Source organism: Notothenia rossii (genome assembly GCF_949606895.1).
Source record: "Notothenia rossii genome assembly, chromosome: 8".
In the NCBI taxonomy this organism is placed as follows: domain Eukaryota; kingdom Metazoa; phylum Chordata; class Actinopteri; order Perciformes; family Nototheniidae; genus Notothenia; species Notothenia rossii.
Window position 1 is genome coordinate 10734207 of NC_136906.1, and position 13485 is coordinate 10747691.

The following is a 13485-nucleotide window of genomic DNA, read 5'->3' on the forward strand; positions in this document are numbered from 1 at the left end:
GTTTAATTATTGATTGCGATTGGTAGTTGGCCATAAAGGGAAGCAACGTTAAAATCAAATGATTTAAACTACAAGTTAAATTTTACATTTCTTTTTATTCACACATTTTAATTTGAGCTTTTAAAAACCCTGAGCCTTATGTCGGTTTGGTCTCAAACGAAACCTGATGAATTTGTGGAGGTGGGGAGTTTGAGGAAGTCTGCATTACATCTCTGGAATGGCATGTGTTGCAGATCACTATAGCCCCACAAGCCACAGGCAGTTGTTGATAGAAATGCCTGTCAGGAGCTCACAGAGATGCAGAACGAAGAATGGGAGGGAGTGTGTTTGTGTGTGTGTGTGTGTGTGTGTGTGTGTGTGTGTGTGTGTGTGTGTGTGTGTGTGTGTGTGTGTGTGTGTGTGTGTGTGTGTGTGTGTGTGAATCAGAGGTGAGTGAAACAGATTAACTCCGAAAAGAAAGTCAGACTTGCTTTTCTTGTTTCTGCATTTCTCAAGAAGGTGGGACGTGCTCGTGTAAACAGCCAGGCTCAGTGTTCATACAACTCAGCCCGAGGATTGGTCTCCGTGCCCTGGATTTAAACACTCAAACCGCACTAAAAGGTACAGTGATGTATCTAGGATTTATGTGTTGACTCTGTGCGTACAGTGTGTGTGTGTGTGTGTGTGTGTGTGTGTGTGTGTGTGTGTGTGTGTGTGTGTGTGTGTATGAGTGTTTTTGAGGAGCAGATACACCTCACGTGAAGGACAGCTCGTGTCAGTAATATGTTGCTCAGAAGACACTTTTTAAGTTGCTTCACTTTTTAAGCTGCTTCACTTCATCCTGATACTTTGGAATATGTCATAATTTTTCAGTGCAGTGTGCATTTTTTTTTTGACAACCACAGTTATTATGCACTATTGACTGCTACATAAGTATGGTGGAGATAAGCAAAGGAGATGTCAAAGCTACAATCTGTTTGCAGAAACTTGTGATAAACTTTTATATCAGCTGGTTCAGTCTTTTTAATCAAGTTTTGGTGGTTGTGTCATCTGCATACCATGCATCTGATGACAGTGGTTTTTCCTGTCGTGTGCAAGTGTCACTTAAATTAAACGTAGAAGGAATACTCGGCATTCTTACTACCAGCTTTAGGAATGTGACAATAATTAAACTCTCATTGATCATTTTATTTTACAATATTCAGATAAAAGTCCAAATGAAAATGTTAATCAAAGTTTCTCAAAGACTTATAAAAGTACATACTGTGCCATTAAAAGGAAATAAGTTGTATGTAAAACATCACATACCAAGCTGAAATACCAGTAAACACTTATCTAAAAATCTGGTGACACTTTCAATGACGCCCCTGTTTATAATGTATTTTTAACATACATAAAGTGCTACCTAATCTGCTTGTAGCACTGTATTAGCTATGACTCTTGAATGTTAATAATACTTAATAAAATAATTTTCAAAATCCAAAACATTTCAAAGACTTAAGGATAATATGATTTCATAACTGCCACTGACCTTTTCTTGCAAGCAAGTGTCTATAATGCATCATAAACATACATATATTTAGTTATAATCTGTTTATAGCACCGTTTGATTATACAGGTAAAATAGAATTGTTTTATCTGCAGTTAATTTAATGTTTAGCATTTTTTTCGGCTTACATTTTTACATTAGTGTAATGTAGATGTCCCAGTTTCAGGTGCAAAAAGTCGAGTCAAATGGAGAACTCAATTTCTTGTATGACCAGTTAAATAGAATAATAAACGTTTGTCACGTTTTGTATGATCTCGCACAGATTTAATACACATTTTTTAAGATTACTTAAAGACAGTCAACCTGGGCATCTTAGAAAGTGTTACTAACATTTTTTTAATGATAGCACTTTAACAGTGTCCCCCTATTGAATGTCTGACTTTACTCCATCTGCATTCACAGACCAACAGATGTCTAAATCACCGCCTCCGGTGGCCCCTCGGAACCACTCAGGGGTCCGAGTGATGTTGACCCCCGGAGATCAGCCTCCTGCTGTCCTGCCCGTCTACAGTGATTTTGGCAAAGGTATTTCTAGCTGTCTAATGTGTATGTATATGTTTATTCTCAGCATATGTTATACTGCTGATTGTCATCAACAATAAACAGCATGTTAGGTGTCTGTTGCATGTCTAAGTTTGCTTTAATGGCTTTGTTCTTATCCTCAGTGAATGGTGCCAGTGGGGAGTCCAATTATACATCTCTATTGAATGCAGAGAGGGAATTGGTATGTGATCGCATAATTCAATTCAGATTTGTAATATTTAACAGTATTTAAAAATGCAGTTATTGCAGGGACAAGGTTGGATTGTATACAGATGTGTTAATATACCTTATAAGAAATTAATAGACATATTTCAGCATTTTTGTATGTTGTTTAACTCACCAATAACTTCTTAAATTACCAGTCGTATGAACTGTTAACTCATTTTAGGTCCTTCTGAAGGTCGCTCTGGTAAATGGCAAAACAAAAATACAGTGTTTTTTCTGCAGGAGATTATGAACCACTGCTTTGACGATGTGGAGCGGTTCATGACTCGCCTGCAGCAGACCGCTGAGGCCCAGAGTGTTCTCAACCAGAGGGAGAAGACGAACAGGAGCAGAAAGAGCAAGAAGAAGAAGGACGGCCAAGATGGTGAGAGTTGTACTGCAGTCACGGTTCAACCAGGATGGTCAGAGTTGAAGAAATACCCTGCTTAAAAACGTTTAGCAATAACAATCCATCTGAGTCTTGAGAAACAAACCTAAATGATAATATTAAGACTTTTCAGATGTTTAATGAAGGTTTAAGTAATTGTCGATCAGAAGGCAGAGGAGGAAATATTTGGGGTGCTTAGCTGGAGATTTTTTGAAAGTTGTTTGGGGCTGCAGAAGAAGAGTTAAACTCGGGAACTGTTCACTATTTACACGCTAAAGCAGGTCAATTGGCAAAGTGCCAAAAAGTCCTTCCGGCATTTCTGAAAATTCTTGCCTGCAGCAATCACGCAGAAGTGACATCACAAAGAAGTTACTGTGGCTCGAGCCAAGTCAATCCAGAGACATTAAGAAGCGCCAATAAAACAATATTGTTTATTTAACAAGTTATCTTCAGGGCTGTTTCCACTGTCCCATGAAGATTAATCATAAAAACAAGAACGTTTTGTATTCAACGTTGCGCAATATAAATAGTTAATTAGTTTGACTATGAATTGAAATGTTGTCCGTCCATCTGTGTTTTCTCTGTGTTGTCCCGGCAACATGACCAGGGTGTTTCCAAGTGCATGATGGGATAGGTGTGACCCTCGATAAGAATAGGCAAATAAACGTATCAATGTGTTACTAATGAAATAAAGTGTTATTAGTCACTCGCTTAGCTTTGTAGGGAGTACTTGCTGGAACAAGCGCTCCACACCTTTACTTCAGAACTTAATTTGACTTTTAACATTATTTATTTCCTAAAAATTCCATTTAAATTACAAATGGCTGCTTGCTAATTGTTCTAGATAATTAAATATACTTGACCACTACTGAGAGCAACATGTACAATTTGAAAATGCACCGTAAAACAACAGTGATCATGGTACAGCTGTGTTTCATGTGTCCTGTTAAGCTGTGACTGTGCTCCTCTGTCTACAGATGATTTGTTGACCCTGAAAGCTTTGCCTCCATCAGAGGAAGAGTTTGTGGACATCTTCCAGAAAATCAAGTATTCCCTCTGTCTGCTGGTGAGATTAAACTAATCATATTTGAGCACTTAGTGACTCTGGTAATGCACAAGTGAATTCTACTGTAAATAACATGAATTGCTGGTTTACGCAGGATCGTCTCAAGTCCTCCATCACACAGCCTAATGCTCCAGAGCTGCTCCATCCCATCTTTTTGCCTCTCGGACTGGTGAGTCTTTCTAATGTTTCATCTAATAGCTTCTCTCCCTCTTTGATATTGACTGAAGCCACTCTCTCTTTCACAGATGGTAAAAACCACTGGAGGGCCGGCGTTAGGAGCGTCTGTGGTCAGTCCTGCTATGACCAGCGGGGCTGTTTCACTGATCCAGGATCATCTGACTGAAGAGGAAAAGGAGATGTGGACTTCATTAGGACCCAACTGGACTTCCCCCTGGTCCGTGTGTTCGTGTATGTTTATAAATCTTAGTTTGAGAGTGTTGCTTTAACAAGAATCTTCTCACCCTTTTCCCCAGTTCACACCTCAGCGTGTCCGTTCCTCCGTACTCACCTGTGTTCCTGGATGGGTGGCAGCCTCAGGCCTATGACTCGACCGGCCAGTTATTCAAGGATCCCATCGAGTCGCAGCACAAACAAGATGCTTTCAGTGAAAGTAGGGGGGGGCACATTCTGCAGGAGAGAGCTCGGCAGACAGCGGAGGGCCCGGGCGAATACAGTTATGACGGGTAAGTATTAGCACATAGAACAAAAAACTCAAAACCAACATCTTCAAAATGCTTCTTTTTTTTTTTCCTGTTCCTGTCCATTCCCCCCATGCCATAACTCATCCCTGTCATACTGCTTTCTGAAGTTTCTTTGTTTTTCCTCTAAATTACCTCATTCAGAAACCTCTGTTTGCTGCATGAAATGTTTTTGTAGAGTGTCTTTGAGTACATAAGAAAGCACTATGGATTAAATGAACAGTTTATTGCCTAATAAAATCAGCCTGTAAACAATAAAGTAGAGGTTAACTCAATGATACACAAAATAGATAATTGATATCCACTTGAAGCAGAGCAGTGGGATTTCTAGCCTTTGCAGATAATGTAGATGCTCACAAACCTACATAACACACTACAGGAAAGGGGAAACCCCCAGGAGCATAATAGGGCCTCTTTTATTTGATTACAAACGTTGGAAAATCTTTTATGTTTCAGAGAAGAAAATGGGCTCCCGCCAGAGGGGGAGAGGCATTTCTGCTGCAGCTATGACTTTGTGGCTAGAAACAGCAGTGAGCTCTCTGTGCTGCAAGGAGAAACACTAGAGGTACACTTCCAAAATTAGACGCTAAGGGTTAGTGACCCAGCCGTGAAAGTGGATACATTCTTGGAAAGGATCATAGAACTTGACAGATGTTTCTCGCAGGTCATCGAGTCATCGAAGAGGTGGTGGAAGTGTCGGAATCGCTTTGACCAGATCGGATTTGTCCCCTTTAACATCCTGGAGCCCCTGTCTGCTCTGAACCACAAAGGCAGAGCCAGCCCAGTGTTACGCTCAGAGTCAAAGGTACAGACACACCACTCATGAGTTTTCAAACACAGTGGCTCTTTGTCTCACAGTTTTTATTCATTACTCCTTTTTCCACAACAGAAGACAGCCCTTACCCCTCGGACAAAGTACTTCTCATATGCTGCACCGAGCCCATCTGGGACAAGTCCCACCCCTACAAGCCCAATGAGACCCCATAGCATGGTTTTACCCTCTACAACAATGCAGGGAGAAGACCATGACCGAGGTAACAAGACCACACATATAAGACAAGGCATATCACGTGTACAAACATAAGAGAGTTCACAAACCTATGGGATCACAGGAGCTTCTTAGACATTATAAGTAAGGGGACTTGTGGGTTATTTGTCACCACTTTTTTTTCAGACTCTCTAAATACGCACTTTTTGTTTTTTTCGGACCCTAAATAAGCACTTTTTTTGTTATTTTCAGACTCTCTAAATACGCACTTTCTTTGTTATTTTCAGACTCTAAATACGCACTTAAAAACAAAATTCAGACTCTCTAAATAGGCACTTTTTTTTCAGACTCTAAACACGCACTTTTTTTTCAGACTCTAAACACGCACTTTTTTTTCAGACTCTAAACACGCTCTTTTTTTGGTTTTTTTCAGAGGAGGGTTAGGGTTAGATTGAAAATAGATAACCCACAAGTACCTAAGTAAGTTTTGTGATTTGTACTTGCAGTGATGCTAATGAATGACGAGCTCATGCAGAGGTTAGCTGAGAAGCGAGGCCCTATCCGTTCGCTGACGCTCCCCCGCTCAGCGGACTCCTCCACCCCCCTGAACTACCACTCACCTGCCGCAGAGGTGGAGGCCTGGCTCATCGCCAAGGGCTTCAGTCAGCAGTGAGTGTGGAGGAAACTAGAGCTCAGACAAAAGATACACACTCAGAACAGCAATAAACCTGCAAGCACATTTGTTTTACAAAATCCATCCAGTCCTATTGTGCTGGTGCATTAGTCCTAAATGTAAACTAAATTGTTAACAAGCTTTTTATGTTCTTTGTAATGTGTTAGGTTTAATGGCCAAGATGCAGTTACTGATAAAATGATCATTACTCACCCTGCGTTATCTTAAAGCTTGAGACAGTTTTGTGTATTGAAAAGTAAGGGTCTATTGATTTGCATGTGTTTGGGAAGGGCACACAACTGGATAATGAGATGTGGATTACAGCACATTATAGCTAGTTAGTTCACAGTAGATGCATGCTAGCAAAAAAGTTTCCTTTAATAATTTTTACAGGGTGAGTTATTAACATACAACAGGTTATTTGGGGGTTAGGTATTACTTTAAAGAATTATCACAAACATCCTGTTAAAGACTGGCTGTGTGCCTAACTCAATCATCCCATGCAGAATTGTATCACTAAAGATACATGGAAGTAATTTACTTCACTATAACAGGACATCTAAAATACAAAGTCGATTTTGATCAAGTGGACTGGCTGCTTTGGCTTTCTTGTACAGTATTGGACACTTTGGTGCTTTAAGATCAATTAAGAGAATTAAATCAAAGTTGTTTCCACAGTTTGTTGCATTATATTGTACATGTTGCTTTTCAGGAACACACTTTGATTTAGTTTACTGCACAACAGCGTCCTCTACTGTCAAAACCTCCTCCCTGCCGATGTTTGTGTGTTGCCATTTAACTGTGAACTGAGTCAGCTATAGGAGGACATTCAGAACAGTTGAGGGCAGTGATAACAAAATAATAAAGAAGTGAATCTTATTTTTATAACTGCTTAAATGATTCTATATGCCAAAGTAACTTATATCCAGATTATAGCTGAACTTTGACAATGAAAGCTCTCACAACACTGATTTTCTGATTCGTTCCTCCTCTCTTAGGACAGTTCAGATTCTGGGCATTTTAAACGGAGCGCAGCTTTTCTCCCTGAATAAGGAGGAGCTGTGCACCGTGTCATCAGAGGAGGGAGTGAGAGTCTACAGCCAGATCATGGTGCAGAAGTCCCTCCTCGAGGTTTGTCCACTGTTTGTGTTGGTTCAGTTTGTTTGGATATGCGTGGGTTGATTTGTCCTGCGTCATTTGTTATGCACACTTATCTCAATGTAAAACGCATTGTTACTGACCTACATTGATTTAAGATTAGATACCTTTCACTTTAAAAAACGATGAAATTAATCGTAGTTCCAACAGACCGGACAAGTCAACAGTTGCTGGTAGGTAGATTTAGCAGAGCCTTTTTTGTTCTTGGTGTGGTACCAAAGTTATTTCATAATGTTTGTCATCTGGGGTGTGTTTCAATTTAGCCTCTGCTGCACAAACATTGATTTTAGATATGGCCGAATAGGATCGGTATTTGAAAACAGAAGTCATTGTCAAATGTAGGTTTTAAATGAATTTGCTGAAACAGTTGAGAAGCTTCTTTTGAAACCTGTCAATATAAAGTTTGCTGGATATCTTTTTCTTTTAATCACATTTTATCTTGTGTCCATCTCAGGATGTGCGCAAATCCACAGAACTAGAGACAGCGATGGAGAAGCAGAAGATGAAGATTAACCTGTAATGAGAGAGTGGTTTAAGGGGACAGATGTGGTATCAAACATCGATGGAGAACTGTAAGATTGCACAGCTGGATGCACAGTGGTGTTTTATATACATGCTGTCTATCATGAGCTACAGATTCAACAAAAGCAAGCTGTGTTATTATCTTACATCGAATAACATGATTCAAAATGGGACTAATTTAGATGTTCTTCTTACCACAGTTATATAAAAAGGTTATGTGATAAAAAAGGTTTATGACTTTAAAAAAAGCGAGATGTTTGATTGATTCAGAGTTTTTATTCCCTGCACATTCATATGTGTTTACAATTTAACTATCTGCAGAAAGATTAAACATTCAATACATTATTTAATGACTATTTCTAATATATTTTAAGGAGACTCAAATGCTTTTAAATATTTGTTTTTCATTGTGACTTCAGATGCAGAGCATATCCTGACATAAGGTAGCACACAGTAACATAAGGGACACATTACTGTCATCATAGTGGCTTGAAATTAAACTTTAATTATGTGTATTTTTGTATTTTATCTAAGAATGTATTGAAACCTTTCTTTACATATTGTGTTAAATAACAAAACAATCTTCTTTTGAGGAGTTTAGATAATATTTCACAGCAATGTAACAGACAGAAGTGGTTGTTTTCAGCTGTAAGAAGAATTAAAGAAGTGGCGCTGAAGATGTCGACATGTATAACCTCTGAGTCATTTATTGTTTAATAAAAGCAGGTGGAGGTAAATCATCATGTTGCTTCAGTAGGCTACAGATAAACACTGACAGAACAAGCATATTTGACATTCACCTGAGGCCAAATGTAAACAGAGATGATTTGATTTTATCTTTGTCCTTGAGGTAGGAGGATTACGTCACAATTTCCGATATACAAATGTACTCGATCAAAATTAAGTATTTGAGGACATAATTCAAGTAATCACTTAGCTAAAACGTTTTTGGTGAGATAATACTTCCCAAACAACACTACTAAATATTTAATAAACAACAAAAAAAGTACATTACATTTGACTTATTACTTACTTACTTATTAAATGTGGGGTAGGTCATTTTGGAGAAACCAGCTCGAGTGGGCTAGAATTTGAAAATACACAGCCGGAAGAAATCTGCCACTTCCTTACAGAGCCCCTCCCCCAACACGCACATGACCAATGAGGGCACGAGATAAGTTTGTGCACAGATGGAAGGCTGACAGGCAGGTAGGCCATCCAGTTATTTTAGCCGGGCCGGCTCAGATGATTGGTCGTGCTTTTTACAGTGGCACGGCTTCCACAGATGATGGATTTTTTGTCAAAGCACTTAAGATATTCATTGCTATCGGGATGTTAAGAGCATTCCATGGAATATAACAAAAAGTGTATCTCGAGCCGGTTTCTCAAACGTACCTACCCCACCTTTAATATTTATTATAACATTATGGCTTTGTTAAAATACGTCAAATATTTTCTTCAATGTTTTTCAAATGGTTTTTTTTTTCTCTGGCTGCTATTTAAAACGTAATGCAATAGTCTGCCTCAGGTATTCAGCAGCTACAGGAAAAACAATCTTAAATCCTTACAGTTTAGAAGAAAAATAACATGTCAAATAAGATCTGACTTTTACATACATTTGATTTCTTTAGATTGATTGTTGATGTAAAACCTGCCACATACAATACTTTTCAGTTATATATCAAATATTTGGCCACTAACATCTTCAAGTTTAATTAAGTTAAGAGCATGGCTCCACACTGCACTTCAATGTTTCCCACATATTGATAAAATACAGTTTCCATCTGCTGCAAGAGACAGAATGACGATTACATACACACATCTCTCCCTATGATTACTGTTTAATGAAAGCTTGATAAGTAAAAAACCTCAGCCACACATGTTTCAACACATTTTTTTGTGACTGTAAGTGCACTTCCTGAGGTAAATTAAATCTTAGTAACACTGGATATGCCTCATTTTTTCAATCACAGGCGACAGACCTGAGCAGCAGGAGAGGACGTAGCATTACTGATTTTCATCCGGCTCTCGGCGTCTTTACACCTCACAAGTCAGGGTCTGGTCAAAGCAATCCCAGTTCAGAAGCTCCTTTTTCTGAAACCACAGCTGGATCTCCCTCTGTGCCCCCTCAGGAGAATCACTGGCATGAACCACGTTCCTTTAAATGAACACATGTCATTATTCTACCTCAAAGACAGAGGAAATCACATGCAAAATCTGGGAGAAGGCAGTCTCATAAAGCTGTTTCTTTTATGAACAAACAATAATAATAATAATACATTACATTTATTAAGCGCTTTTCCTGGTGCTCAAAGTGCCCAATACACTTAATATCAAATATTTGACAGTTACAAGAAGGTGTTGTGTTAATACACAAAGAATATGCAACAAAGTCAAACCAATACAAATGTTATAAAGTGAAAATAAAATCACAGAAAAACAATTTGAAAAAAGTAGGTATTTAAAAAGAGATTTTAAAGACCACACAGCCCTAATCTCTTCAGATAGGTCACTCGAAACAATTAGGATCCCAGAATGTGATAGCTCTTTTTCCTTTTGCGATTGTATCTGGACCTTTTAACCACCAGGAGTGATAACATCTAAAGATTCCAGGGTGCAGTAATAAGAGGTTTGATACAAAACAACTTGGGTGGAGGCCTCTCAGGGCTTTGTAAGTAATGAGGAAATTCAATTCTAAAAGCAACTTGATGTAGAATAATGAGATCAATTGCTTATCAATCGTTACCTGCTGATATGGAAGCTGAAATCTCCTCTGATAGTGCCCGCCTGGGCCTCCAATGGGTTAGTATGACCGACCATTGTACGCGATGCCTGGACTACTTTGTGCCCTTCCCACACCTAAACAACAATAAAACAACATGCACACACAATGAGATATTCAACACTAAAACAAGAAATATTGTGCACACATAAACATGATTTTCTATCAATCATGACCTAAAACACACCTTTAAAGTATGTCATCTAATGAAAAGTAGGAAATAACTCAATAAAGAAGCGGAAATATTGTAAAATACAGCTGTATCCCACAGGAAAGCAAACAGAAGAGCCCTCACCATGACAACAACAGGTCCGGAGGTCATGTATTCCTGCAGCCTGGGGTAGAAAGGCTTAGTCCTCAGTTCACAGTAGTGCTGAGACAGCAGATCATCAGATACCTTCACAACACAGACAGCTACAGTTAGAAATGTAAAACAATAAAGTCAAACACATTAATGTCACATTAATATACCTGCAACATTTTCAGGCCAACCAGCTTGAAGCCCCGCTGCTCAAACCGCTGCATTATCTGTCCAACAAGACGGCGCTGAACACCATCTGGCTTCACAGCTATAAGAGTCCGCTCCCTCACATCTGGAACACCTGGAGGACAGACAGAAGATTACCACCTAGTTATAAAGTCCTACGTTTATCATCATACTTATTTACACAGTGGTGGAAGGTAACAAAGCACACTTACTCTTACTCTTGTTTTATTTAAGTAAATTGTCTTGGTATTTGTCCTTTAACTGAGCATTTATATTCATGCTACTGTATACTTCTACTCCACATTTTGGAAGCCAATATTTTACTTTTTACTCAACTGCAAATATTTTGGAGATAGATACTACAGAGATAATTAGCTAATATAAAACATACATTTACTAATACATAAACATTCACCTAATTTTATAGTTTAGGATATCTTGCTGCAGTATATCAATTATTTAAATTAAGCACCACCTTCACCAGCTGTGATAAATGAAATAATGATACCAACACAGTAAATATCAAAATTGTCTATTCATTAATGAGTATGTGTTGCTATTTGGGCAAAGCCTGGGACTTTTAACAATATACCGTAATGTATACATTGATTAATTTAGATTTAGATTAACATTATGAATATACAAAGTAACTATAGGAACTACAAATATGATATATAAAAGTAGTAAAAAGTAACATTCACCCCCAAAAACTAGTGGAGCAGTAGTAAAAAGAACCATCAATTGTGATTACCAAAATAAAGCACTAGAAAACCACCTCAAAATTGAACTTTAGTATCCTTAGCCCGCTGACCCTCACACACTGCCAATATTAGAAACTGACAGGGAAGAGGACACATATTTACTCAAAGTTATCAGGGTAAAATTCACTAAACAAACACACACACGAACTTCTCCATGTAAGCCGAATGAAATAAGATATTATTGAATGTTTCTTAGATGGTTAGTTGAAAAACACTGTAACACCACGTAGCGAATGAATGACTGCATGCGATCAATTACACACGTGACGTGGACGTGACCCTCCACGAGAGCAACTAAACATGAGCGAGGTTTCCTTCTGAGAAAGGTTTCGGGTGTCGCAGGGCCTGGACTTCACCGTACTGCGCTTTGGGATTTACCCAGAATACGCACAGGTGTAGGTGCTTTTACACACACTGTTGGTAAGTTTGTGTAGTACACTGCGGATAAAACCTAATTCCAGGTCATGACCCCTTGAGGTTGGCAAGCGAATCAAGTTTCAGATTTCAACACCACCGGTAAGTTTGGATCAAATAACAGATGCAACTCGGGGGTAAAGTCTGTTTGACTCGATGCCACTCATGTTAACAATTATCTATTATTTAAATGATGTTGAAGTCATTGTTACATTCTCACAACAGAGGTTTTTGGAGTAAATCAGTCAATTTATGAAATACTGAAAGATCCCGTGCAAAAAAAGAGAAACAGTCGCACATTCTAAGAGAGTAAAACAAGAGAAAAATGTAAAAAAAAGAAGCTAAATTGACAGTCTTACTGACCAGATGATATACATTCAGTGACTTACCTGATGTGCTCCCAGCAGCTCTGTGTCCCCCCAGCAGCGCAGAGGCGAACCCAGCTGACAGCAGACTTTTAGTGGCATCTTGATTCCCTAAACAACACCGTTGTTGGAGAAGTCTCTTAAAAATGCAGCGCTGCAACATGATCATGTTTTTTCTATCTCCAGAGAGAGAAAAGTCAACTCTCCTCAATCAAAACTCACGAGTCACCCCCCTGTCCGCCAGCCTCCCCCTGACAGTCGCTCCCACAGGAACACATTAACTCCAGTGATGCCAAACGTGTGACTACTGTTTATCTTATTTATGTCAAGAAAAAGAAAAAAACGCTTGTTCAAATGTCGCTCATTTGATTTAAAAATAAACAACTTCGATGTCTACATCTACAGCATTATTTAAACCTTTAAAGCTAAACGTTAAGCTTTTTATTTAGTTTGATTGACTTGCAAGAAACCAATAAAAAAAATGTTGGAACTTTTTTTTAAACTCAAAATCTGACGGATTCTACATTTCAAATAATGCATTTCAAAACTCAGAAATAGTTGTGTAGCATAATGTGAAAATACTCCAGTAAGTACCTCCATATTTTTACTCAAGTGAATGTACTTAGTTACATTCCACCACTGCTTTAAAGCCACAGAAAACATTAAACATTTTTAATTCCCAATAATTATAGTCATCCTGAGTTTGAATGGTGAAAAAAAAGGACAAACAGTGCAAAGCTTCAAGAAATAATCTTCAGTCTCAACGTTTAGACAACGTGCCTTTATATACAGTGATGGCACAACCTGCTGACCTGACCTCTCTGCCTAAATATACCCTGTCACCCCTTAAAAATAAAAAGGGCTCCGGGAGGATCACTAATCGGGTTTAAAGGGAACAAAAATAAATC

General features: G+C 38.6%; 2 protein-coding genes across 2 annotated transcripts; one reads left to right on the top strand and one right to left on the bottom strand.

Moving 5' to 3' along the window:
• Nucleotides 1-296: 296 nt before the first annotated feature.
• Nucleotides 297-8462, top strand: eps8l1a (EPS8 signaling adaptor L1a). The gene is made up of 14 exons (XM_079646451.1): nucleotides 297-600; nucleotides 1931-2053; nucleotides 2194-2252; nucleotides 2519-2660; nucleotides 3641-3729; nucleotides 3824-3898; nucleotides 3975-4123; nucleotides 4203-4412; nucleotides 4884-4992; nucleotides 5092-5232; nucleotides 5317-5461; nucleotides 5922-6084; nucleotides 7087-7219; nucleotides 7701-8462. Exons 2-14 carry the CDS (start codon nucleotides 1939-1941, stop codon nucleotides 7764-7766), a joined length of 1596 nt encoding a protein of 531 aa, XP_079502577.1. The 5' UTR covers nucleotides 297-600; nucleotides 1931-1938; the 3' UTR covers nucleotides 7767-8462.
• nme4 (NME/NM23 nucleoside diphosphate kinase 4) lies at nucleotides 8452-12846 on the bottom strand. The gene is made up of 5 exons (XM_079646452.1): nucleotides 12602-12846; nucleotides 11022-11152; nucleotides 10846-10947; nucleotides 10515-10627; nucleotides 8452-9926 (listed from the first exon to the last, which is right to left on the bottom strand). The coding sequence occupies exons 1-5, from the start codon at nucleotides 12744-12746 to the stop codon at nucleotides 9806-9808; spliced, it is 612 nt and encodes a 203-aa protein (XP_079502578.1). The 5' UTR covers nucleotides 12747-12846; the 3' UTR covers nucleotides 8452-9805.
• Nucleotides 12847-13485: the final 639 nt, after the last annotated feature.

Excerpts from the sequence above, each read along its gene's own strand:
- eps8l1a (XM_079646451.1), top strand. The coding sequence starts at position 1,939 with ATGTCTAAATCACCGCCTCCGGTGGCCCCTCGGAACCACTCAGGGGTC. Across the intron at positions 4,413-4,883 it reads GGCGAATACAGTTATGACGG|AGAAGAAAATGGGCTCCCGC; the intron begins GTAAGTATTAGC and ends TTTATGTTTCAG. Across the intron at positions 5,462-5,921 it reads GGGAGAAGACCATGACCGAG|TGATGCTAATGAATGACGAG; the intron begins GTAACAAGACCA and ends TTGTACTTGCAG.
- nme4 (XM_079646452.1), bottom strand. The coding sequence starts at position 12,746 with ATGATCATGTTGCAGCGCTGCATTTTTAAGAGACTTCTCCAACAACGG. Across the intron at positions 11,153-12,601 it reads AGCTGCTGGGAGCACATCAG|GTGTTCCAGATGTGAGGGAG; the intron begins GTAAGTCACTGA and ends TCTGTCCTCCAG. Across the intron at positions 10,948-11,021 it reads TTGGCCTGAAAATGTTGCAG|GTATCTGATGATCTGCTGTC; the intron begins GTATATTAATGT and ends TGTGTTGTGAAG.